Source organism: Penicillium soppii (assembly GCF_028829465.1).
Source record: "Penicillium soppii strain IBT 18220 chromosome Unknown utg000006l, whole genome shotgun sequence".
NCBI classification, from domain to species: Eukaryota; Fungi; Ascomycota; class Eurotiomycetes; order Eurotiales; family Aspergillaceae; genus Penicillium; species Penicillium soppii.
In genome coordinates this window covers 4439916-4462686 of record NW_026643236.1, presented here as the reverse complement: position 1 = coordinate 4462686, position 22771 = coordinate 4439916, and the positions used below count along the sequence as shown (strand labels likewise).

Genomic DNA, 22771 nt, shown 5'->3' with positions numbered 1-22771 from the left:
CTGTTGAACTGACTGTCGTGATCATGCTGACGTTGTATCAGTTAGAGCGAGTGATTATCCATTTCCCGACGACCCTGGGTTTCAACCGCATAACCTCGAACCCGAAGATAAAGATTCGCAATATGCCCCCACTCCAGGATACTACGGTCGCACGCAAGCGTCAAGCTGTGGGCTCAGCCCTTCCCCTGACTATCACTCCGAGCATGATATGGAAAACCTATCCCAACGCCAACCCGAAAGACCTAGGCTGCTCTAGCTATCCGAGTGGCACGATGGAATGCCAAGTGACGAGCTTCAGGAAAGCTGCATTCAGTATACGATAGAGTGGAAAATTACGGTGAATAAGAAAGTGTTCTCACGAGATACTGAAGAGGATCCATATAGCCCTAACTCTAAGTACTTACTGACCGATGACCCTAAAGGGTAAGCTTAAGAAATTGTTAGAAGGGAAGATCCCCCGCAAAGGAAGGGTAAGGTCGAACGATACGTCGATCGCTATATTGGTGAATGATCGCTCCTAACGCGACTTGATGAAACGGTTTAATCATCTCGACATCGATGAAATTACCGTTAAAAAGCAGCTGCTGAGGTGGGGTGAACTATTTCTTCGAGGCAAGAAACTAAGGCTAAGTATTCCTATGCTCAGTGAGCAAGGGAAATGATTCTGGGTAGAAGATCCGGCCCCCAGAGGGGGGGGAGAAGGTAACAGGAAACGTACGTGACCTTACGATCTCGCAGGTTCCTGGGAGCTTGGGGCCCATCTCATAGCTGCCAACCTCAAAAAAAGATGGTTGCTAGGCTGGAAAGGTATGCACTAGACTTGGCATAGCAACAACTCTCGTATCCTATGATGATATTTCTGCTGTATTACACCACTTGGTTGCCATTACAAGGGCCAAATCTGTTTTTTAATATTGCCGTTCCTGCAAATTTTCCTGTGATAAATTAGCTGTTCTTGCCCTTTAGCATTCTTTGGTAGCTGATAGCGTAGCTCTCAACGTCCGCATGTGTATAATGCTTCAACAACCATGCGCCCTCGGCGCGACGTGCCTTGAATATGCTCGTTTTTGTCCTGAAGTAAACAGCCGATTTTAGGCTCTTCGCAATACCAACACCAGGGTATACTATAACACCGAACATAGCGCAACCCGCTTTAGTCGTCATATTTGCCACGCCCTTGCCAATGCCCGTCACAGCACCCTTTGCACCATCCTTTCGGATGCCTTCGTACGGCTTCACGACCAAATCGCTGACTGCCTCCACCATTCCCAGAGCGAAACCTGTGCCGCCAAGAGCGAATCCGCTTTTGATACCAGTAACGGAACCGTCGTGCTGTGGCTTTTCGCCATATAATCGAGGGACGTTGCGCATTCCCTCCGTCATGGCAAGTGGGATGTCGACAGTCATGCCTTTCAGCGCAGTCGGCACAAAATTGGCAAGGCTTTTCACTGAAGCTCCGACCATCCTCCCTGCAAGCCTAGCACTATTATATTCATAGGCTGACGATGTATCTTCTATAGAAGCCATACTTTTTGTATCGTCAGCTCCCTCTTGTGTCTGTAGGGAGCGGTTTCCGGTAGAGCTGCTTATAGGCCGATGTATAGCTTGTCTCGAGGCACTCGTCAAGGGCCGATCCCTGTGGCTTACTTGGTAGTCTTTATATTCCTCAAAGGGTTTGTAGAACAACCCCAAGACGGAATCAAGGAGATCTGTCGTGGTTCCCATAACGGCAGAAGCTCCGCCTGTGATAGGGTCCCATCGACGATTCTCGATCACAACGGGCTTGATTGCATGTCTGAATATTGGTTAGTTTCGTAGGTCTATGGGACCAAGAGTTTCACATACAATTTTAGTCGTTTTGGATTAATCAACTTTTGTGCGACTAGCGCTGCTGCCGCAACCTTTGACAGTTTTACGTTGATATCGCGTGCGGAATAAGACCACACTGCTGGTACCCCTGGACATATATCACAGGAGAGGCGCTCCAAGGGAAGATGTGAATGGAAGGAAGAGACGGCTGCTTGGACTCCTGTTTCAGAAGCCATTTTGACCGCAATTGCAGAGGCTGCAGTGATCGCTTGGTTCGTGAAGCAATATCGAATTCCTTCAGCTAAAATATCGGCATTTAGCTCTCGGTGAGGGATGGGGACAGGACCAGCGCCCGCTGCAGCCACCATAGCACCCCAGAACGGTTGACTAAAAAGTAAGTCTCTAGGTCATTTGAATTACTATTAGGGGCCAAGTCACTCACTCTCCGAAGAACGGGACAATAATTGTAGGTTTCGCATTCCGCAAGCCACAAGCTGTTGTGCCAGCGCCTCCATGATGTACCACCGCCGCCACGTGTTGGAACAGCCACTCATGAGGGCAATCTCCGATAAGATATACGTTCTTGCTTTTGTTGCCGCCCAAATTCGACCAACCCTTAGAAATGATAACCCTCACACCAGCAGCATTGACCGCATCAAGAATGGCTGCATTGATCCTAATCGGATCCTCAAGCACAATACTCCCGAAGCCAATATATATCGGCGGTGGACCAGACGATAGGAAGACCTGAAGATCCGTTGGAGGATCGTATGCTGGGACGTCACGGAAGAAGAAGCCGCAGACGTCTACATATCATGTCAGCCGCTTCTATCGATAACTAGAGAGCTCCTTCGTGAGGCACTGACCAATATAAGGCGGCCAATCCAACGGTTTGGGTACAAGAGCTGGAGACCAACAGTATGTGAAGGGGACTTTCAGTATTTCAGCAAGATGAGGACCTTCAAACATGGCCACTTCGTCTAGATCAAGCTCTTTCCGCCATCGATTTACCACATCCCCAACCCTGATAGAATGGATTAGTACGGTGTATACGTGTTCAATTTCAAATGGAACCATACCCTTGCCATGTGAGCCAGTTGACAAGATCGTACGAGGCCTGATTTTTGAACCCCTGGTCTGGACCGTCGGCCTTGAAGTTGGCCAGGGGATGTGGAAAAGACTTGGTACTGCTCCAAGGCATGGTGAATATCAGATGTACCGGGATGCCGAGAGCTTGAGCACAGTGAACATGTGCAAAGCTCGGTGGGTTGGCAATGATAGCATCCGCCACGAATGGGTGGCCTGTTACCAAATCCGGCTTGATACATGATTCCCAACACCCATCTAGCATTTCCCGTATCATAATGCGCTTGCGACGAATCTCGCCTGCTCGAAAACTCTCCATGCTTGGGATGAGCCCCGGAGTCTTGACCATGTATGCCATCAGCTCTCTTGGATCGCCTCCAATTGGGTAAAACTCTAACCCCGATTCCCTGACGAAACTTTCAAACATGTCATGTGTGGCTAGACGCACGCGATGACCATATCGCTTAAGTTCATTTCCGAGGGCAATGAAAGGTTGAACGTCACCCCGACTTCCCACTACTTGAATCACAATGTTCAATTTGGCGACCCAACCTTTTGCAGGTTGCCGACTTGGCTCGAAGTGTCCCGACATACGATCGGGTCTAACGGTCGTAGACTCGGCATCTTGCGTCGGTAGTTCAGAGTGTTCAGGAGGCTGTGCATAAGATTTCAAGAAAGGGCCAGTGTAGAGCTTCGAAAGACTTCGTACGACCTTTGAGTCCCAGTTGATATCAACGCGACCCTCATCTATTTCTCGCAAGTCATATATCAATAAATCGAACATCTAGTCTAGTATCAAGATACCCTTACGGCGAATAAAAAAGGATTAGAAAGCAAGTAAACATACCATTCAAATTGATACCACTCACACCAGTAACCGGGGGACTAGTGGTAGATGCCTCCATGACAGGTTCACCAGGTAGCTCGAAAACACATCCCGAACGGTCATTGCTAGCCATATTCGCTAAGGCGGCGGCGTCTGTTGTAGAAGGATCAAGTGAATAAGATGATGTCCTGAGAACCAACAAATATGACCGAGAGTAAAAATGTGGCAGACTGGACGCATCTGGAAATGAGATTTGACCATTGAATTACGACATTGGATTTTGATCCACTTCCAATTAACGAATACGGCCCGGCTTCTTCACTTATTTGGTTGAATTCCAGCCTGAGTTTAAGCTTAACCCCCAAAGTGGGGCGTATTCGTATACGTTCAACCAAGTTTTTATCGACCAATCGCCAGGAAGTCTTTTGTGTTTGCTCTGGGAATAAGTGGCGAATCTAGGCAACCTCAAAAGCGATCTATCCGTTTAATTACCTCGGCGATCTACTGCCACCGGCTATGGAACGGGTCATCAATAGTATTATCTCTTTTGCTTTAAAGTTCTCTATTTTGCTTGAAAAGTGCTAGTTCATAGGTAATATTGGGGAAACAGGTGGTTAGTGGTGCGATAGTTAAGTTTATCTACAACTAGAAGATTTACGAATAAGAAAAATCCCTAGTCGGTTTCACCTTATATCAATGGCGAGTGGGTCTGCTCGTAGATCCTGGAATCATATACGTTTTCGGCATCGGCTTAGGCGGCTCCCATACTGCCGCGCTTCTTCCACTATTGTATGCACTGGGCGTTGGAGTTAAGTGGTTGCTTAAACCAGGGACGAACTCGTTTGCGTATAGACCTAGCGTGTTCGTTCCTTGCTCTGACATCGCAGTAGGCATCACACCACGACGTGTCCCGGCGTTATGTTATTGCCTGGTCAACATTTTCCCAGCTATAAAGCCGTTGGATCTGCCACGACAGTCTTGACAATTCACAAAAAGTTGAGTGCCAAACAGACAGAGAATATATCGCAGACAAAATCATGAAGACCTTTGCCACAACAATCATCACCGCGCTCATCGTTGCTGCCCAAGGAGTCTACGCGTTTCCGAGCACTGGTACCACACCGCTGAGGAACGAGGCAAGCAAGCAGGATATTCTTATTGGGTCTGGAGCGATCAATCCGATGTACCTCAATGATCCGGAGTTCGCGGCTGTCCTTGCCAATCAATTCAACAGCCTCTCTCCCGAAAATGAGATGAAATGGTCGTTCATCAACCCGACCAAAGGGCACTACAACTGGGATACGCTCGACCGCCTCGTGAGCTTCGCGGAAGATAACAGCATGGTGGTCAAGGGACACGGGCTCATCTCGAGCTGCTGTAACCCTGACTTCCTGCTCAACATCACTCACCCTACAGCCTTCCATACTGCGATGAAGACTCACTTTGAGGCGATCATGCATCGATACGACGGCAAGATAGATCGGTGGGATGTCGTCACCGAAGCCCTGAAAACTCAGGGAGGCGGCCTGAACAACAATACCTTCTATCAAGTTCTCGGACCCGGCTACATTGCAGATGCCTTCCGCATCGCCCGAGCAGCAGCCCCAGACGCCAAGCTATTCATTAACGAAAATCTCGTCGAGTCACTTCCCGGCAAGCGCCAGGAACTTTACAACCTGGTCTCCAGATTCGTGGCAAAGGGCGTCCCAATTGATGGAATCGCCCTGCAGATGCACATCACTGAAGTAGCCCCGAAACCGGGCGTGATCACGGAGATTGTCAACTCCTACAAGGCGCTCGGATTGCAGGTGGCAATCGCTGAAATGGATGTTCACACGCTCGACAGCGCGGTCGAGACTGATATCTACGGCGCCGTCGTCAGCGAGGCTCTCGACGCAGGAATCACCGACATTAGCTTCTGGGGCTTTACGGATAAACACGCTTACACCTGGGTACAGGGCGCAAAGCCATTGATGTTTGACCAGTGCTACAAGCCCAAGAGTGAGTTTTATGCCACTCACGCTGCTCTCGCCAACTTTGTCAACCGTTCCTAAGGAGCTTGAGCGCCATCTAGCCACCAGAGATTGCGCTTTACAAGTCTACAGACTTAGCCCTGCGAGATTGACCGTAGATGTGTTTGAAGAAAAAATGTCGACGAAAAAAGGGTGAAGATCTTATTGACGCATCCGAGGAATTTTCAACATTCCTAAATGCCTGATTTGTTCCATATTCATAAGACTGTTAAATTTTCCCAAGGCACCTTACATCATTATTACATTAAGCCCAATTCTCCTTTATCGTGTGTTTATATATTATTCAATGATCCACACTTAAGTTTCATTTGGGCTAAGCCCATACTAGTTTGTATTGTACTGACCCTGTTCCGACAGTTATGAGCCCAGTTAGCCCAGAGTAACGGCTGAGACCCTTCCCGCAGGTACAACTGGACCCTCCGCCCGACCCTCCATGGTCAATCAACTAATCAATCACGTTTCTGTTAAGTATTTGGAGCCTAGGTTAAATCGCAATACTATTTTTTCCAAATGAAACAAGAGCCCGTAATCCGCACCTCTGGTCATGCTTTCATTGTACAGAATCAGAGGCTGATGTGCAACGAGAGCATCAAGATGCCAAAGCTCAGTCCAATATAGCAAGCACAAGACTATAATTCCATTTGAAACTACTCTCTATAACCTGAAATTAATTTGCTTCCTTGTTGTAATGCCGCCAAATCTCAACTTCTCCTCCACCGCGAATCACCCCAACCCTCATCGAAGAAAGAAGGTTGTGAGCAGCATTAGAGTGCATATAGACACCACCGTTGAACAAGGCAGTGGCATCCTTTCCAATAGCGGATGCAATAAGAGACTTGCCACCAGGGTGCTCCTTGATAAACTCGGTCACATCGTGAACAACACCAGCAATAGCAACCAGAGCTTTGCCGCTTTGAGCCTCGGCGAGATAATCGTCCCAGTCTACAACAGGCAATTGCTGCAAAGGAACGCCCCAGTCGAGCTTGGCGCGTTCCTGGTCGACCTTCTTTTGTAGTTGTTGCACGCGGCCCTTTTCGATTTCGTTGGCGCGGAATTGTTTGAGGTTGGTTGCGAGACCGAGTTGCTTCCATACCCAAATAGACCACTTGGTAGGGTCATACTGCCACCACTCAATCGCATTGCGGTAATCGGAGGGGAACTGAGCAGAATGGATGAGTGAATGTCAAGTGAGGCTCAGTGGGGACGCTATGCTCACCTCGTGATGGAAGTTGTGGTAGCCCTCGCCTAGAGTGACCAGCGCAGTAATAACATGATCGCGAGGGGAGTTTCTGTCGTCAAATGGCTAAAGCTAATCAGCATTCCGAGACTGGGCTTTAGGAAGATAATGACTAACCTGCTCACCCAACCAGTGGGCAAGAGAATTGACACAGAAAGTCGCTTGCTGGACAAACAAAAAGCGAAGAATGCCTGCATATATCAGACCACCCTTCCAATCACCCCAGCCCAATCCAGCTACGATCATTGGAAACAACATTCCAAAGGTCAGGATCAGATATCCATAATTCCGGTGCTGCCACACAACGACAGGGTCTTCGTTCAAGTCAGAGATATCCGTTCTTCCATTGTTCTTGGGGTTCTGCTTCAAGACCATCCACATAAAGTGTGCATACCAAGCCCCCTTCATCACGCTATAGGGGTCCTTGGCCGTGTCTGTCCATCTGTGGTGCGCTCTGTGCTTGCTGCTCCACCACCGGATCGACCCTTGCACAGCACCGGCGCCGCCACATGCCAAGAATATCCTTAAGGGTAGACATCTGGAAAATTCACAAGTCAGCCAAACTCGATTCCAAAGACCCTAAGAGGTGGGTGTAAACTCACGCTTCGTACGACCGATGTGCCCACAGACGATGGTATCCGCCAGTGATGCCTAGTGCGGTCCAGAAGTAGTAGAGAACTGCCCAGGCAGCAGTAGCTGCCCGAAGCTCTGTGTAAAATGCCGCGAAGCAACCTCCTAGAGGCACAATCAAGATGAGAGTTGTGTTAACCCAGTTGACATGCTGGTGCCAGTTACCAAGAGTGATGGCTTGCTCTGTGATATGCAACTTCTGTTCACCTGGCTTTGCCTCAGCCATTCTGGCAGGTTGTGATGTCGAAATAACAAGACTAATTGATATGAAAGTCCCACAAGTTGACGAAGGGTTTGAATAAGATGTTAAATTGCTGAGAAGAAATAGATTCCGGATAAAAGATTGATACTACTATTTAACAAAAAAGAGTCTGCTTACATGTACAGAATGATTCATGCCTGCGGGTGTGCTTCTCTTCCCAGCAAGAAAGTGTTGAATTCGTTGGGAATATGTCAGGCAACGGGTGTGCCCAGTCAGTAATGTATGGTTGACCTGGCCCACCGGGATTCATCCGAACGCCGAGCCCTAAATAGCCAGCCATATGTACGTTGTAGACCCCATGAGACCTCACTAGTCATTCTAACCCAGTGTGTTCTAGAATTTTGAGTAGTTTTTCAAGTATCATTTCAACAATAATTAGGTCATCTCACTGTATCGAACCCGATCGGGGCCACTCCAAATTTGGCTATGACGAAAACTGAGAATTCCACGTGTAACCCGGGGGCCGTATGATTCTTGCTCAACAACTTGAAGCGAGGAAACACCGACACAGGAAACGATTAAACAGGAAAGCATAGCTGGGGATGGGCGTGGTAAGTTTGTACAACATAATTGCCATTAGCTTTTGATGGTTCTGGCTGGTTATTCAGACATTATACTATGTAGATCACTACATCCCATCTAAAAATCTGGCGACATTTCCTAATCAGGTATTCTGCCTATCCATCTTTTTGCCAGTCTTTTTTCGGATCTTTCTAATGTTCTTTCGAGGTTATTTTGATACATCAGTTTATAGCGGCTGAAATTCCTATGAAACCGTCTTGTTGGATGACTTTCGATATGACTTCGATATTTTTTCAGGCCATTTAGCATCGTGCATGTGCATATTTAGTTAGCCTATTGAGAACATGAATGACATCACTGGCTTAGATCGGTGACAGATTGCGATAGATGTTCAAGTCAAAGGACGAGAATAATTAATTTTAGTTAAACAAGTTGTTGAAGATTTTCCTTACAGAGTAATTTATGATACTTCTGTATGATTGTTCCATCTCTATCTTAATTGTTTCCTTTCTCCCTGCTGCTTACCTGGATTAAAGCCATAGGCTTAGGATTGCACCGAGGCTGACTGGAGTCCGTGCGCTAGACCTCAATCCTGTCGCCTACGATTCTCTGAGGCTATTCAATACTAACTTGCCATCATTTGTGTCACCAAAAAAAGTTGCCATCATGTAAGGGAGAACGGGTCCCTTGTTTTCCCCCCGTGGCGGTCGTGAACTTGTTCTTCCAATATTCATGCTGACATCATTAAGGTCATCTGCACCTGTCGAGGACAGCATGCGCCTGCTCACTCTCATTCCTTCAATCAAGCAGATATGCAAAGATGAGGGCATCTCGGGCGTTTCAATCGGAGTTCTTCACCGTGGGGAGACCCTGTGGACTGAAGGGTTCGGATTTCGCAATCAGGCCAAAACAGTACTTACGGATTCAGAGACCTTGTATGGGATCGGAAATCTCACAATGTCAATGGTAGCTGCCGGTATTGGAAAGCTTGTTGACGGTGGAAATTTCGACTGGAATACCCCTGTGAAAGAGATCCTTCCCGAGTTCTGGAATGTTGATACGACATTTGCCTGTGAAGTCACCATCGCGGATCTGTTGTCACATCGCTCTGGGCTAAATGGGAATGCAGAGTTTCGTTTGGCTTCTCATGGTAATGGCGAAGTGTTACTTTCTCCTGATCAACTGTTTGAAGCCATCAAAATCATGCCTTGCTTGGCTCCGATACGCTCGACCTGGAAAATGTGCCCATGGGGATATTCGATAGCTGGGCATATTGTTACCAAAGTAACTCAACAGCCACTCCATGAATACCTCAAAGATCAAATATTCGGACCACTTGGTATGGAGGCCACCACGCTGAGACCGTCATTTGTTGAACACACGAATTTGGCCAACCCAGACACTTCATTAACAAATGTGGATACAAATCCATTGGCAAACCGTCTACAATCTGAAGACACAATATTTCAAGGCTCATGTGGTGCTTACTCCTCAGTGAACGATCTTCTCATATGGGCCAAAGCAACTCTGGCTGCAAGCGAAAGCATACAAATCGATGCTGCCTCAACACTGAAACAAATTCCTCATATCGTTAGCAATCAAATCGCCATCGCAAACCCATCGTTGCTGGAAAGATCGTACGGATTTGGATGGGCTCGAACTCAACTTCCAGGAAGAGTTGGCCTCACCGGTGATAACAAGGACCTCTGGGATATTTCCGAGCAGCCTGTCTTGGGAGCTGGAAGCCAGTCGAGACTCATGATTTATCATCAAGGTGGAGATGCTGGATATTCTTCCTTCCATGCTATTTTCCCCGAGACAAAGTCCGCTGTCGTCGTGCTCACTAACACAACATCCGTAAGCGATGCTGCCGATTGGATTGGGAGAACTCTCATTGATGGTTTGTTCAACTTTTCCAATCCTGTCGATCATGTAAGTCTGGCAGCGCAGGCCAGAATACGAAGGATTGAACAATTTCGGGCCCTGCAGGAAACGTTGACCAAAGAACGCAACAATGGAACAACCCCACTCCCTCTTGGGTGCTATGTCGGCAAATATATCAACAATGACTACAAGTTCATGCTGGAAATCACTTTGGACCCTAATTCGGAGCGCGATCTCATTCTTTGCTTCCAAGGTCGCCCCTCTCAAAGTTACAATCTCCGTCATTACCACGACCACGTCTTCGAATGGAGCCTGTCGTACGACGAAGTGAAGAAAAGAGGAAGGCCCAATATCACAGACCCTTCGTATTACAAAATCCAATTCGAGATCTACCCCGACAAACGAGCAAGCAAGATCATCTGGCAGTTGGAAGACTCGTCGCTACCAAAGGGGTTGACGTTTATGTGGAAGGACGAGAAACTCGCGGAAGCATGGCGTGCAGTGCACAAAGGTATGGAAAAAAAGCAAGATGATTCAATAAAATTTGCTAATGATTTGTGGTGCCGTAGATATCGTTACAAGTAGCAGGAAGCTGTGCTGAGTTTATTTTAGTGCCTTTCTCTTTGGCTATAATGTGTGGCTTTGGGTTTAAGTGGCTCAGTGCACTATGATCGTTGTATTTCGTAGTTTATTTTAACTTCACACTTCGAGGAATCCTTTTTTGACTATATTTTATCCGAGATTCAACGCACTAACGATAAGCATGCCCACTCTGCACATAATAAACGAAAGATAACGTATGATTCTCTATCTTCTCTTCTTCTTCAATCGTAAATGCACAAAGTTTTATCTAGTTGCTGAGCCATTCTTTTTTCTCGGACCCCAACTCCATGGGCATAATGTCCCACCCAACATTGACCCCTTCAATGGAAGCAGAGTGTCTGACTGCAGTCATATCTCCAAATCCAGTCTTTCGTGTCTCCAAATATTCTTCGGGCACATCTTTGGGAGACGTATAGTCCTCCGTCTGGAAACCAGTATTGCCTTCGAACTGCCCAAGAGATCGAAGGTACTTCATTACACCAGCCAGAGAAACATCGACTTCCCATGAGCCCCCTTCAGTTGCCTGTTTATAAACCGCAGCCATGATACCTGCGGCCAGGAAATAGCCGCCTGCGTGATCCAGAGCCTGGCATGGTGTTGGACGGGATGCAGCACCGTCGCCGAAATGTTCCGCTTCGGATACATTCATTCCAGAGCATGTCTGAACAATAGAGTCAAATCCTCTCTTGCTGCTCCAGGGACCATTCGGTCCATAGGCGGACATGTTTGCGCAAATGATTCCGCGACTTTGGAATCGCTTGGCGAGCTCGGCGGGTGAAAGGCCTCGCGAAGCAACGCTTCCCGGTCTGAAGCCTTGGACAAAAACATGAGCCCCTTCGAGAAGGTTTGATATGTCCTCGCGGCCCTCCTCTGATGATAGGTCTACATGAATAGATCGTTTCCCCCGACCGAAATCACGATCAATAGCTGGAAGATCAGGGAGATTCGGACTAGTTACCCAAAGAACATCGGCGCCATGAGCTGCCAGAGTTTTACCAGAGAGTGGAGCAGCAATAACCCGTGAAAGCTCAAGAACTCGGAGCCCACGAAGACACTTGTCTGCGCCAAGAGACTGCATACCTCGCGGCAAACCTGGCGGACTATCACCCAGTTTGCGCAGTAGGATGGGGAACTCAGAGATCGCGCGGGCTTGTGGAAGAACGTCCCACTCCGAGTATTTTCGCAGAGCAGAAATTACGATATTGTAATCAAAGGCAGCAGACTCGAGGTCGATGGAGCGCCATGCGGCAATTTTGGAGCCCACTTCTTCGCGGTCTGCATCGTCTGAGCAGCCCAATAGTATCTTTGCTCCATCGCGATGGTTGGGGAACGAGTCATGAAGACGGACATGGCCATCTGATGTCTTGTGCAGACCACCGATAGGACCCCAAGGAGATGGCTTAGGTTTGCCGTCTAAGATGTATAGTCGCTCTGACTTAAACTCAATCACCGCATGTTGCAATGGAACCGTTACCAAAGGTACCGGGATGGAGTTTCGGTGTGCATGGATCTGTGCAGCGAGAAGAGCCGATAAGCCGATCGAGGCTTGCGCCAGATGCCCAATCTTGAATGAAGATGGCAGGCCTAGGCCCTCTCCTGTGAGGTTCAGAGATTTAAGGGCACTGCTCGGGAATCCCAACTCCTTCCAAATATAATCGACACTATCTGTGGCGGAGAAACTCGAGCGGTCTTGGAAAGGAAGAGATAATCTCTCCTCGCCGTCTTTTGGAACCACGATGGTCAAAAGGGGCCCATGCTGCTGAGTTCCCAAGGTATCTCTCTCCCCAATGGTTCCCTGCTCCCAAGGGCGGCGAATGGTGCATTTCCAGGCCAAGGCAGGTTCGAAGAACATGTTGGTTATTATATCTTCGTCTTTGAGATGATAGAGCCTCTTCATGCGCTCGTTCGTGAGCACATTTGCGTTCTTCACTCGTCGATAAGCTTCTTCACTATCGAACAAGATGTCAAACGTCAATTCAAAGGGCCCCGAATTCTTTGAACGAATTATCTTTGCAATTTCTAGCATCTTGCATTTTCCCTTCGGAACAGGCTTGGTTGTAAGTGGCTCTAAGCCCTTGGACAAAAACTTCTCCCTTTGTTCATCTGTAAGAGTAGGTGATGCCAAACCCCGACTGGGGTTCTCGATGGTGTAGAAATTGATTGGGAATAAATTGAGTTCTTCGCCAGGGAGAAGGTCGACAAGATGATAGAGATTGAATCGGAACACAGGGCCTGCTGCCGTCTCATGTGGTGAGAGGGGGGACGCAAAGTTTCCTGTCGTAGCTACTTGACCCCTGTACGGCATGTGTAAAATGGATGCCCGTGCACTGTTGGCAATGGTATATGAGCGCTCCTGAGTCGGGGCTACTACTTCACCGAGAATTCCTAGCTCATGGCAGATATCAGTAGCCGAGTTCGGCTCGAGCGGGCCCATGGTGCCATTTCGGCCATAGATATGGAATGTAAGCTGATATTCCGGGGACTTATCGGGGTCGGTGAACCGATTTTGAGTGAAGGCTCGTACCTCGGCCAAAAAGTCATCGATTTGACTGATCAATATGGGGTCTCGGATTCCGCCAATAAAGATAGTGCGGTATCCAAGCTTCTCAACTCCTTCTATTTTCACTTGATATGTCGGAGTTGGAACAAATTTTGCACCTCGCACGCGTACCGTCTTCTCGGTGATTTGTTCGTACGATGCATCGTCCAAGACAAGGCAGCCTCCCGGCCCTGGGAGGCGATCTGGCCGTGTTTTTTTATATAAGGTATGCGCTGCAACAGAAAGCGGTGTGCATCTTTCTTCTGATGCCAATGGTGTGAGATCAAAAGAATCCTTGCGAATTGTAGCAACCATCAAGCGTCCTTTGGGGATGGCGCAAATCCCACCACATTCCATTATCTTTCCCATGTGCCAGGCAACGCCAGGTTGTGCCCCATGATACATTGCAAAAGCCGCAAAGGGAGCTGGATCATACGACCGGCCCCCGATTATAATATCTGGCTTCTGTTTTAGAGACTCCGTGTATCTATTGTCTAATCAGAATTGCCTCGTCGAAAGAAATGAAGATGCATATCCAAATCAGACATACGGCTCTTCGCCCATTTGAGCGACAATACCAATTGCACGTTCTACACTTTCCAGTGTCAACTCCTCCACCGGACCGCAAGGAGAGACCTTCTGGTTAGTGATGCGCTTATTCAAAAGCTCTCTGTCAAAACCAGCAGCGATGGTGGCCACTTTGAACGAAAATCCTTCCTTGAGAGCGATCTCTGTAATGAAGCCCAACATTTCTTCGACGTGCTTATCACTCCCATCTCCGCCAGCAGATCCAATGAGGACTTGGATCTTTTGGTGAAAGCAGGCCTGTAGAACAGGCGTGAGGTCTTTGATGTACGACTCCTTCCCACAAGTCATCTGGTTCAGTCCAAGCTTGTATGGACCCCCATCGGTAGAGCCACTGTCAACTATGATGGCTTTGGGTTTGAATTCCTCAATTCCATACCAAAAATGCTCATGCTCGTAACCGTAGCCGAGCATGGCATTAGGCGTGAGGATATTGAACTCGACCGACATTGTCGCGCCTGTCAACCTTAATTGTTTCAAAAACAAAAGTGAGAGAACGTTTGGTTGGACAAGTCTTTGATTACTGCGGCATCTGATGAAGTTTTTAAGCGATTTTTCGTTCACCTATCAAGTCGAATATGGTCGGAATGTTCCCGTGAGGAGAGCTACCCCACTCAAGAGGGGAAATATCGACACTTACAACGTACAACGTTCAACGTATAATAATGGTAAGAACTACTCCGTAGCTAACGGCCAATTTGTGAATGGCATGATGCACAAGCTAATATTTTGCTAGATCTACTTTCTGTTTTTGTTTTGCTGTATGTCCTGCTGAAATTTGGGATGATTCCTGTACTTTTCTTGCGGGCTAGTGCCAGATCTTGGACTTATAGAAAGCAAATAGATATATATCTTGAGTTTTTAAGACGCGAACACAAGTCACACATAGTATGAAGAGAATATAATGTCTTGGACCTCGTAGAAGGTTAGCCGAGATATACATATGATCGAAGAGGAGTAGGCAATGCAGACCGGCATCTTCCCGCGTCGATCACCAACTACCAAGAGTCCAACGCTACCTCAATGTAAATCCAGGCCCCTTTCAGGCATTGAGACCTCCAAACGTTGAGTCGGGCTCGCGAGACTCCACCATAATGGAGCATAATGAGAAGGGTTTCGAGCTGTTCAACATTGGCAATGATAACACGAATAACCCACTTTCGATCGATGATATGCTTGCGCAATATTCAGATGCAGAGAAAAGTAAAGCTTTCCAAAAGTTGTATTATCATCTAATACTGCTGTTTGTCTTCCTTTCTTCGTTTTATCGTGTCATACATGCGAACACAACACTAGCAGCTAAAGCCTCGGCATTCTTTACTTGCTATCGTATATTGATCGTGGTAATGTTGGAAATTCTTACACTACAGGCATGGGAAAAGAATGGGGCATCACATCAAATCAATACTCTTGGGTGATCACCGTCTATTACATGGCCTACATCGTTTTCCAATGGTTTATTCTGCTTGGAAGGTGGTCTCACTCCCAGTATGTCAGCATCTTGATATTCCAATGTCCCATGGATTAAAGCTGAAAAATACTAGGTGTGGGTCGCTTTTATGGCCTAGGCTGGGGCTCTGCTAGCATGCTGCAAGCTCAATCAACAACTTTCCGGGCTTGATAGCGCTTCGTTGTCTGCTGGGGGCATTTGAGGCCGGTTTTGCTCCGGGTGTAGCGTTCTATCTTTCCTTTTTCTATCGTCGGTCGGAGATGGGATTCAGATATGGTCTTTTCATCTCGTTTTCCGCCATTGCAAATTGCTTCGCATCTGCACTAGCATCCGGAATTGTTCACGCTGATGCATCCATTGCGAATTGGAAGCTGCTGTTTATCATTGGTATGCTCCGAGTGCTTTTTAATTCCCGGCCCGGATTCTGCTTCTAACAATGTTCTTAGGGGGGATTCCTACGATTCTAATCGTACCTTTCGCCTGGATATTTTTGCCCAAAGGACCTGGGGAATGACTTTTCCTCACGGTGCGAGAGAATGAGATTGTCCGCCTTTGTGCCCTTTCAGGTTGCGGTTACGAAGGAAAGGGAAAGTTGAACATGGGTCAGGATTCCGCTGCGTTATTTGACTATAAGAACTACTTCCAAGCAATCATCATTTTCTGTTTGAACGTACGTGATGATGTTTCCAATGGTCTTTCTTCTACTGACCAAGTCAATAGTCTGCATTTGGTGCGCTTCCTGCGTTTCTACCCACAATTATCGAGGAGATTGGATGTTCCTCAATCCAAGAGCAAGGCCTATCTGCGCCTCCTTATCTGGTAGCATACTGTATCTGCCTGCTATCTTCCTTCTTTTCTGATCAATTTGGAAACCACTCCATCTTTCTCAGTGGATCAAACATACTTGGAGCAGCCGGATATCTAATGCAAGCGCTTGTCAAAACCGACGGCGTGCGATACTTTGCATGCTTTTTCATTTGATTTGTGGTGGCATTCTCCATGCGGTAGCATTAAATTTCACATGGGTCACAGATGATGGCGGCTCGGCGTCCAAACGTGGTGCAGGTCTGGTGATATTCGGCATGCTTGGCCAGACTGGCTCTATCGTTGGATCGCGATTCTTCCCTAAAGAGGGGAGTCCCTGCTATATCAAAGGTATAGGTATTAGTGCTGGCTTGCTGTTCTTTGCCGCAATCCTCGCTCAATTTTTGGGATTATTGATGAGGTGGGAGAGTCATAGTCGAGATGCTATTCACAGTCCTATGGACAAGGATAAGAATAGCGAGGCCATGATCAACTCTGGAGATGACCACCCTAATTTCCGATTCATTTTTTAGTTTCAAGGGTACTTTTTGAAACCCTCAGGAACCTCTACATATTCATGGTTGGACGAGTTAGATCTCGCGACCAACGGTTTTATCGCTGGCGTGGTCAAGTTCCTAACATTATATTAAAAGTGTATAGTAATAATAGTGGTAATTTCTGAACACGCATGCAATATTCACATGTTGAAAGTGTAAAAAGCCAATCCAATTAGTCAAAACCCCGTGCTGATATGTCCTAAAATGTCTTCTTAGGCTGAACCTGAACGCTTACAACCAACACCGTAATTTCAGTTGAAGTTATTCGAAGGTCGTATGACCCTAATCTATTATCAGTTCACAACATTATGATTTTCATATTGCTTTTCTTATAGTCCTATTCAATAGAGTTTTATTCTCCTTGATGACCTTCCAAGGTTGTAAGTATAAAGTGCACAGTTGGGTCTGTCGGTTCTCCCATCCGAACCATCGAGGTCATCTCCGAGGAAGACGCAGACTACATACTATAGCCAAGAAGGCTGGCAATGCGACCATAACAATCATGCTCGCGTCATGGGATGATTGAAAACAATATATGCGCACAATACTGCAGCGCTCTTTGCATTGTTCGACCATCATCTAGATTTTGGTTTTGGGGTAGAGGGTATCACATGTGGCTTGCTCCTGTCAGATCGTCAAGTACTCGACAACCTGGATACAGAATTGGTTGTTTTGCCGCCGATGATTGGTCAAGACTTGCCGCGGATGACATACTGGCATATTCGAGGAATCAGACTATTAGGGATATCCAAAGAAGAGCTGCAAATGGTGATGGATTGTGTACATTTGGTGGTTGAGTTTTGCGGTGTGACTTTGGATCGACTAACTACTGTAGATGTCGTCGAAGCTGATTTGTAAATGTTGTCTGTCAGTATAATTTTGAAAACAAAGAACAAAGACTGAAGCCAAAGAAAAGTGTCTAAGAAAATCCAAGAATAGACCTTCAAAGGTTCGAAGTTGTTTGTTTTGCTTACCTAACCACCTTGAGGGCGGTTTCGCATCAACTTGCCCGATGTTTTGATGCTTGCCCCGCGGTGTCTGTGGTTGTTCTTGCTATTTCAAAATCTATGTGACTGATCTGTTATTCAAATACTCGTCTGTACATTTTCATTGCATTCCTCAGGGTCCTCTTTCCCAACCCCCTTGGCGGCACGCGTGCCTCCCGAGATTCCATCGCATGAATCTACCATGTCGACCTCGCCGCGCAGCTACAGCTCCTCACCCGATATCCTTGGACCACCAGGAGATGCTCAGTATTTGATTTCCTCGCCTATTAAACCGTTTGTCGGGCGCCAAAGCTGGATGTCTCCTATGGTGGGAAAATCCAAATCCCGAACTCCGGCCAAACGACCGCGATCGCGCGTCAGTCTGAGTCCTGCGAAGAGCGCGCATTCAATTAAATTCAGCGATGTTATACTGCCTGGTTCGCCAACTATGAAACTCAACGGAGGTCGTCAAAGGTCCATTTCGCCGGAGAAACTTCAGCAGGACGGAAATGTCAGCCCGTGGCGCATTCGACTCACGCTCGAGGCGACTCAAGATGAAGAGGATGAGAATCGGGGAAGCCCTTCGCGCAAACGAATTAAACCGTCGACTGTCACAACAATGATACCATTAAAAGATGAAAGGAGTCCATTGATGGAAAAAACACCCTTAAGGCGGCGAGGTCGTCCACGCAAGTCGGATATGACTCTTTCTCCTTTTTTGGGGGCCCTGGGAATACTCCCCGGCCAGGGAACACCCCTGGTCCTGGTCATACCCCTGGTCCTGGTCATACGCCTGGGCCAAAAGTTGAAGATTCTCAACCTCGAAAAAGAGGCCGACCACGGGGTACGCCGAAACCAAAACAGCAAGATTTCGAAATGGTGGAAGACGAGCCAACTCCGACGGTTGAACACACGGAGCCTTTTAGTCCGATGGATATTGTTCTGAATAGTGAAACCAGTTTAGGTCATCAATTCAGCCCAATGGACACCATCACCAGTGAAGCTGGCCTGGAGCGACAATCCAGTCCAATGGACACTGGCAGAAGTGAAGCTGGTGTGGATTATCAAGCATTCAGCCCGTCGAACGCCATTATGCACGAGGCTGCTTCCTTTCAACGACGCTACAGTCCAATGAATACCGTCAACAGCGACGCTGACAGGATCCAAGAACAATTAAGTCCGACGGATTCTTTTGCTGGAAGCAACGCCCACGCCAGTCCAATAGACTTGGTTGGTGATGCAGTAGCCTCTGACGACGACTCCTGGGGGAACTCTGAAATGTCCATTGCGGATCTTGGTGATCCTACCGAACTCATCACAAACAACACCGAGCCCCCGCGCCGTGAATACGGCAGAACTAGCCTAGATACACCTGTAATTGGAGCTACAGAACACCACTTTCTGGACGATGAAAACATTCACTCTACTCCTTCCAAGATGCCTTCACCTACTCGCGAACGAGCAATCCGGTCATCAAGGTCTTCTCACGATATGGCCAGTCCACAATCACGCACCTATCCTACTCCAACCCCTACCTCCTCGCTTGCCGACGAAGAGAGCCAAGCCCAGGAGAATGATGTTGATCAGCATGCAGGGACAGATGTTCAGCCTGCTGAGGCCGATGCTGTGGATGATCCTACAGACGATCACGAAGAATACGAAGAATACGACACCATCATGGAAAGTGAAGGTTTCACAATGATCTCACTCGATACACTCCCATCTGCTAAACAGCACGGTTTCGGCTCCAGCGCCATGACCAATGGAGGCCCCAAGCCGAAGGAAGTTGGAGATCGCTTAAAACGCAAACTCCCGGGAACAATCGAAGACCTTCGCAGTGATTCTCATGCCCGAAAGTCCTCTAGTCCCCTTTCTACGAACATGGTACCTGGATCGCATGAGAGAACTAAAACTCATATTTCTGATAATCTCGCTGCAAATGCAAATGCTCGACCTATTGTCAACCATGTAAAGGGCGTCACTTATCCCGAACTTCCAGCAGTGCCTTCTCCCGCTAAGGTGACGATTGCGCCGAAAAAGAAAACTTTCACTAGCCTAGCAAAACTTGTCCGTGTTGCTCTCGCCCTGCAAGGTCCCTTTCGTCCACAAGGACATGAATGGTCCGGTCAGAACAATGTACAGCACAAAAGGCAACGCCTACAGGGCCTTTTCAGCACGTTTGGCATTGAAACACGGCGGGAATTGAGCATTGCAATGGGTCTGGGGCAGGAGATCGCTGTGCGGCGCATGATAGAAGAAGAAGCAGCGGCAGCGGCGGTCGCAGCTGAGCGTGCAGCAGCTCGTTTCGAAGAGCAAGAGGAACCCCACGACGATGAGTTTGACGAGCTCGAGCTCGACCAGTCACTGGAAGGCGAGGTGGAACAAGCTCGCCCCTTTGCAAATAAAGCAGAGAAGCACAAAGACACGATGCAATCCCCACATTTCAGACCCAACAACTCCATGCAGCAAAGCCCAATGTCACAGCAAAAGCGACAGCGGGAGATACAATGGCAGCTCGAGCGAGAAGCCGTCAGCCGCCAGGCCCAGATGGCATCAGCCTCGAGGTCGGTGGTCTATATCGACAGCGATGACAATGTACCAGAAGCGGAGGAAGCTGATGAGCCTGGAGCTGGACTTTCATATGACGACCAACCTCAGCTAGAGCCCAAACTCAAGCCACAACCAGCCTCACATTTGGATCCAGAAGTTGATAATCAGCCAGATCCCGTGGAGGATGAAGATGATGGCTATGATGATATCTGGCAACTCGAAGCCAATGAACATAGCTACTCTCAACACTCCGAGGACGACAACATCCAGTCCCACCCTATAGAACCGCCAACCCCTCTGGGCAATCTCTATCCAGCCCCCGCAGGTCGGGAGCGATTGAGCTCATCCCCTCAGGCCCCATCGGAGCATGATCTTGTAGCGCGTCTAGGCCCGTCCAAAGTGCGCGAACTCCGTGAGCAAAAGGTTGATCTATCTGCTTTGTTAGCGCAAGAAGATACGCCTAATCGCGCCCGATACTACAATGGGACGAGCACTCCTCGCAGTGTACTGAGTCGCCCATCAGGGACACAACATTTGCCACTCAACAGCTCTGTCGTGAAGCAAACGGTGTCGCGTACTCCAGCACATATTAGATTGCAGCCACTCTCACAGTCCAGTCCTGAGATTGGCAGTCCACAAGTCTCGTTCCACGAATGGGAAAACTCTCAGGCCATAGAACAAAGCCCGGCTGAAGAACTACCATTAGAAGATGCCCATGTTCGGAGCTCTAGCGCGGCTCGCAGTCCTTCAAATCCTGCTCAGCCGCACTCTACCTCTACCCCGGGGCCCCGTCGGCCCAATGAGGAGGCTCCAGGATCCTCCTGGTTCTCGAAGATCACTAGTTTCACTCCTCAATGGCTGAAAGCCCCGAAACATTTCCGCAGCTCGAGCGTCACTACTATCCCTGAGGAGCAATCTGACTCTGAAGGCGAGGAGGATCTGGCCGGCATCGAGTCTGCCAAAGAGCTCAACGAGCAGCTCCATGATGAGATGCTCTCAAATCAAGGGCGCCAATCGCCCGCAAGTCATTGGCAAGAAGCTTCTCACTCTCCCCGGGCACAGCAGCATCTCCATCCTACAATGGAGGAAGAGGAACAACCCATTTACGAGAGAAGCTCCTCTCGGCATCTTATGGACGAACACGAAGAACCAGGGTCTGAGCGAGATGATTTACAAAACCTCTCGGAAGATGAGGATGCAGAACCTGTCACCCACCAAAATGAGGCGTCTCCTGGGCCACGACCACTTGCTGCGTTCGGATACTTCTCCGATGAGCATTATGTTGCTCTTCGCCGAATCTACCGGATTGCCAAGCGTTATCCCGAGCGCTTTGAATACTACGATGCCCCGGGGCGGGCTGCCATCATCGGTGATTGGATATGGACCTCGGATGGCCATCACGGGGTACCCATCACAGAGATCCAATTTGCTATCATCGACCGCTTTGCTCAGGACCTTTCTCGGGCTGACATCCAATATGGTGGCAGTGGACATATTGATTGGACCGAAGCTGATCTACACCGGCGATTGATTAGCATTATCATTGGCGAGCAGATCCGAGATGAGAGAAAGGCCAAGGCTAACCGGGGTGCTTCCGTGGATACATGGCGATGAGCGTTTATCTGTTTACCTCTTTTATCTTTCTATTTTTCTATCACTTTTTTTTACCGTTTTACTATGCTTTATATCCTGTCCCTGGCGAGAAGTCACAGTCTTGTTTGGAATATGTCTATTCTTTATTTTATGATTCCCTCACGGTTGGCGAGTTTTCTTACAGAGTTGGGCTGTTTTGGGGCGTTTGCTGTGCCTCTCCCTGTTTTGGGCCTGTCTGGCCTCATCTTTTGGACATGAATTTGCATCAGAGTACTATAAATTCCCAGATTCCAAGTACCAATGTCCCCATTCCCGGAAGGGGATCCTTGAATTACAACTGCGAACATCCTGTAGCCAACCCAATATTGCAGATCGCCCATGGGTTTCTAGCCAACCACGGAAGTCTCATGCAGTCAGTTCCCTTGTTTTCCCGAGTATTTGATGGGGTGGCGATGGATTCATCAGTCGCATATCGGATGTCTAAGATCTAGAACATCTTCTGTCTAATTGAATCAGGCTGTTGAGTAGAATCAGGAACGGCTTCGCGTCTGTCTCATCCTACTCACATTGTGCAACCAAACTTTCATTGTATACGTATATTGTGTTTGTGTTTGTGATAGTTTGAAGTTTCGACCAAACCTGCAGTCCTCCATCTGGGCCAACCAGGCCCACCAGCGCCTCCTGCACAATCGTGTCTTCTCGCGTGGCCAGCCAAGCAGAAGCCGGAGAGCCTCGCATCCCCCACCTCCGTGCGAGGCGCCCCTGCACGCATTATCGTCCTTGGGTATCGGTCTGGCTGGGTCTCGAACTACTAC

General features: G+C 48.2%; 8 protein-coding genes across 8 annotated transcripts; 5 read left to right on the top strand and 3 right to left on the bottom strand.

Annotated features, from left to right (window-relative positions):
• Positions 1-945: 945 nt before the first annotated feature.
• Positions 946-3854, bottom strand: N7529_009066 (glycosyltransferase; the record flags this gene model as incomplete). The annotated part of the gene is made up of 6 exons (XM_057244593.1): positions 946-1795; positions 1846-2196; positions 2252-2615; positions 2676-2833; positions 2889-3642; positions 3743-3854. The coding sequence occupies 6 exons, from the start codon at positions 3852-3854 to the stop codon at positions 946-948; spliced, it is 2589 nt and encodes an 862-aa protein (XP_057096131.1).
• Positions 3855-4758: 904 nt separating this feature from the next.
• Positions 4759-5775, top strand: N7529_009065 (endo-1,4-beta-xylanase; the record flags this gene model as incomplete). Its single annotated transcript, XM_057244592.1, has 1 exon — positions 4759-5775. The coding sequence occupies one exon, from the start codon at positions 4759-4761 to the stop codon at positions 5773-5775; it is 1017 nt and encodes a 338-aa protein (XP_057096130.1).
• Positions 5776-6421: 646 nt separating this feature from the next.
• Positions 6422-7877, bottom strand: N7529_009064 (acyl-CoA desaturase; the record flags this gene model as incomplete). Its single annotated transcript, XM_057244591.1, has 4 exons — positions 6422-6913; positions 6971-7057; positions 7109-7529; positions 7594-7877. Coding segments are annotated over 4 exons (1284 nt in total), but the record flags the coding sequence as incomplete, so codon positions are not given.
• Positions 7878-9179: 1302 nt separating this feature from the next.
• Positions 9180-10874, top strand: N7529_009063 (uncharacterized protein; the record flags this gene model as incomplete). Its single annotated transcript, XM_057244590.1, has 1 exon — positions 9180-10874. The coding sequence occupies one exon, from the start codon at positions 9180-9182 to the stop codon at positions 10872-10874; it is 1695 nt and encodes a 564-aa protein (XP_057096128.1).
• Positions 10875-11139: 265 nt separating this feature from the next.
• Positions 11140-14466, bottom strand: N7529_009062 (CAIB/BAIF family enzyme; the record flags this gene model as incomplete). The annotated part of the gene is made up of 2 exons (XM_057244589.1): positions 11140-13918; positions 13982-14466. The coding sequence occupies 2 exons, from the start codon at positions 14464-14466 to the stop codon at positions 11140-11142; spliced, it is 3264 nt and encodes a 1087-aa protein (XP_057096127.1).
• Positions 14467-16548: 2082 nt separating this feature from the next.
• On the top strand, positions 16549-16803 carry N7529_009061 (permease of the major facilitator superfamily; the record flags this gene model as incomplete). The annotated part of the gene is made up of 1 exon (XM_057244588.1): positions 16549-16803. One exon carries the CDS (start codon positions 16549-16551, stop codon positions 16801-16803), a length of 255 nt encoding a protein of 84 aa, XP_057096126.1.
• A 559-nt stretch (positions 16804-17362) lies between these two features.
• On the top strand, positions 17363-17685 carry N7529_009060 (uncharacterized protein; the record flags this gene model as incomplete). The annotated part of the gene is given in 2 exon segments (XM_057244587.1): positions 17363-17393; positions 17411-17685. 2 exon segments carry the CDS (start codon positions 17363-17365, stop codon positions 17683-17685), a joined length of 306 nt encoding a protein of 101 aa, XP_057096125.1.
• Positions 17686-18015: 330 nt separating this feature from the next.
• Positions 18016-21977, top strand: N7529_009059 (putative AT DNA binding protein; the record flags this gene model as incomplete). The annotated part of the gene is made up of 2 exons (XM_057244586.1): positions 18016-18657; positions 18678-21977. The coding sequence occupies 2 exons, from the start codon at positions 18016-18018 to the stop codon at positions 21975-21977; spliced, it is 3942 nt and encodes a 1313-aa protein (XP_057096124.1).
• Between the last annotated feature and the right edge of the window lie 794 nt (positions 21978-22771).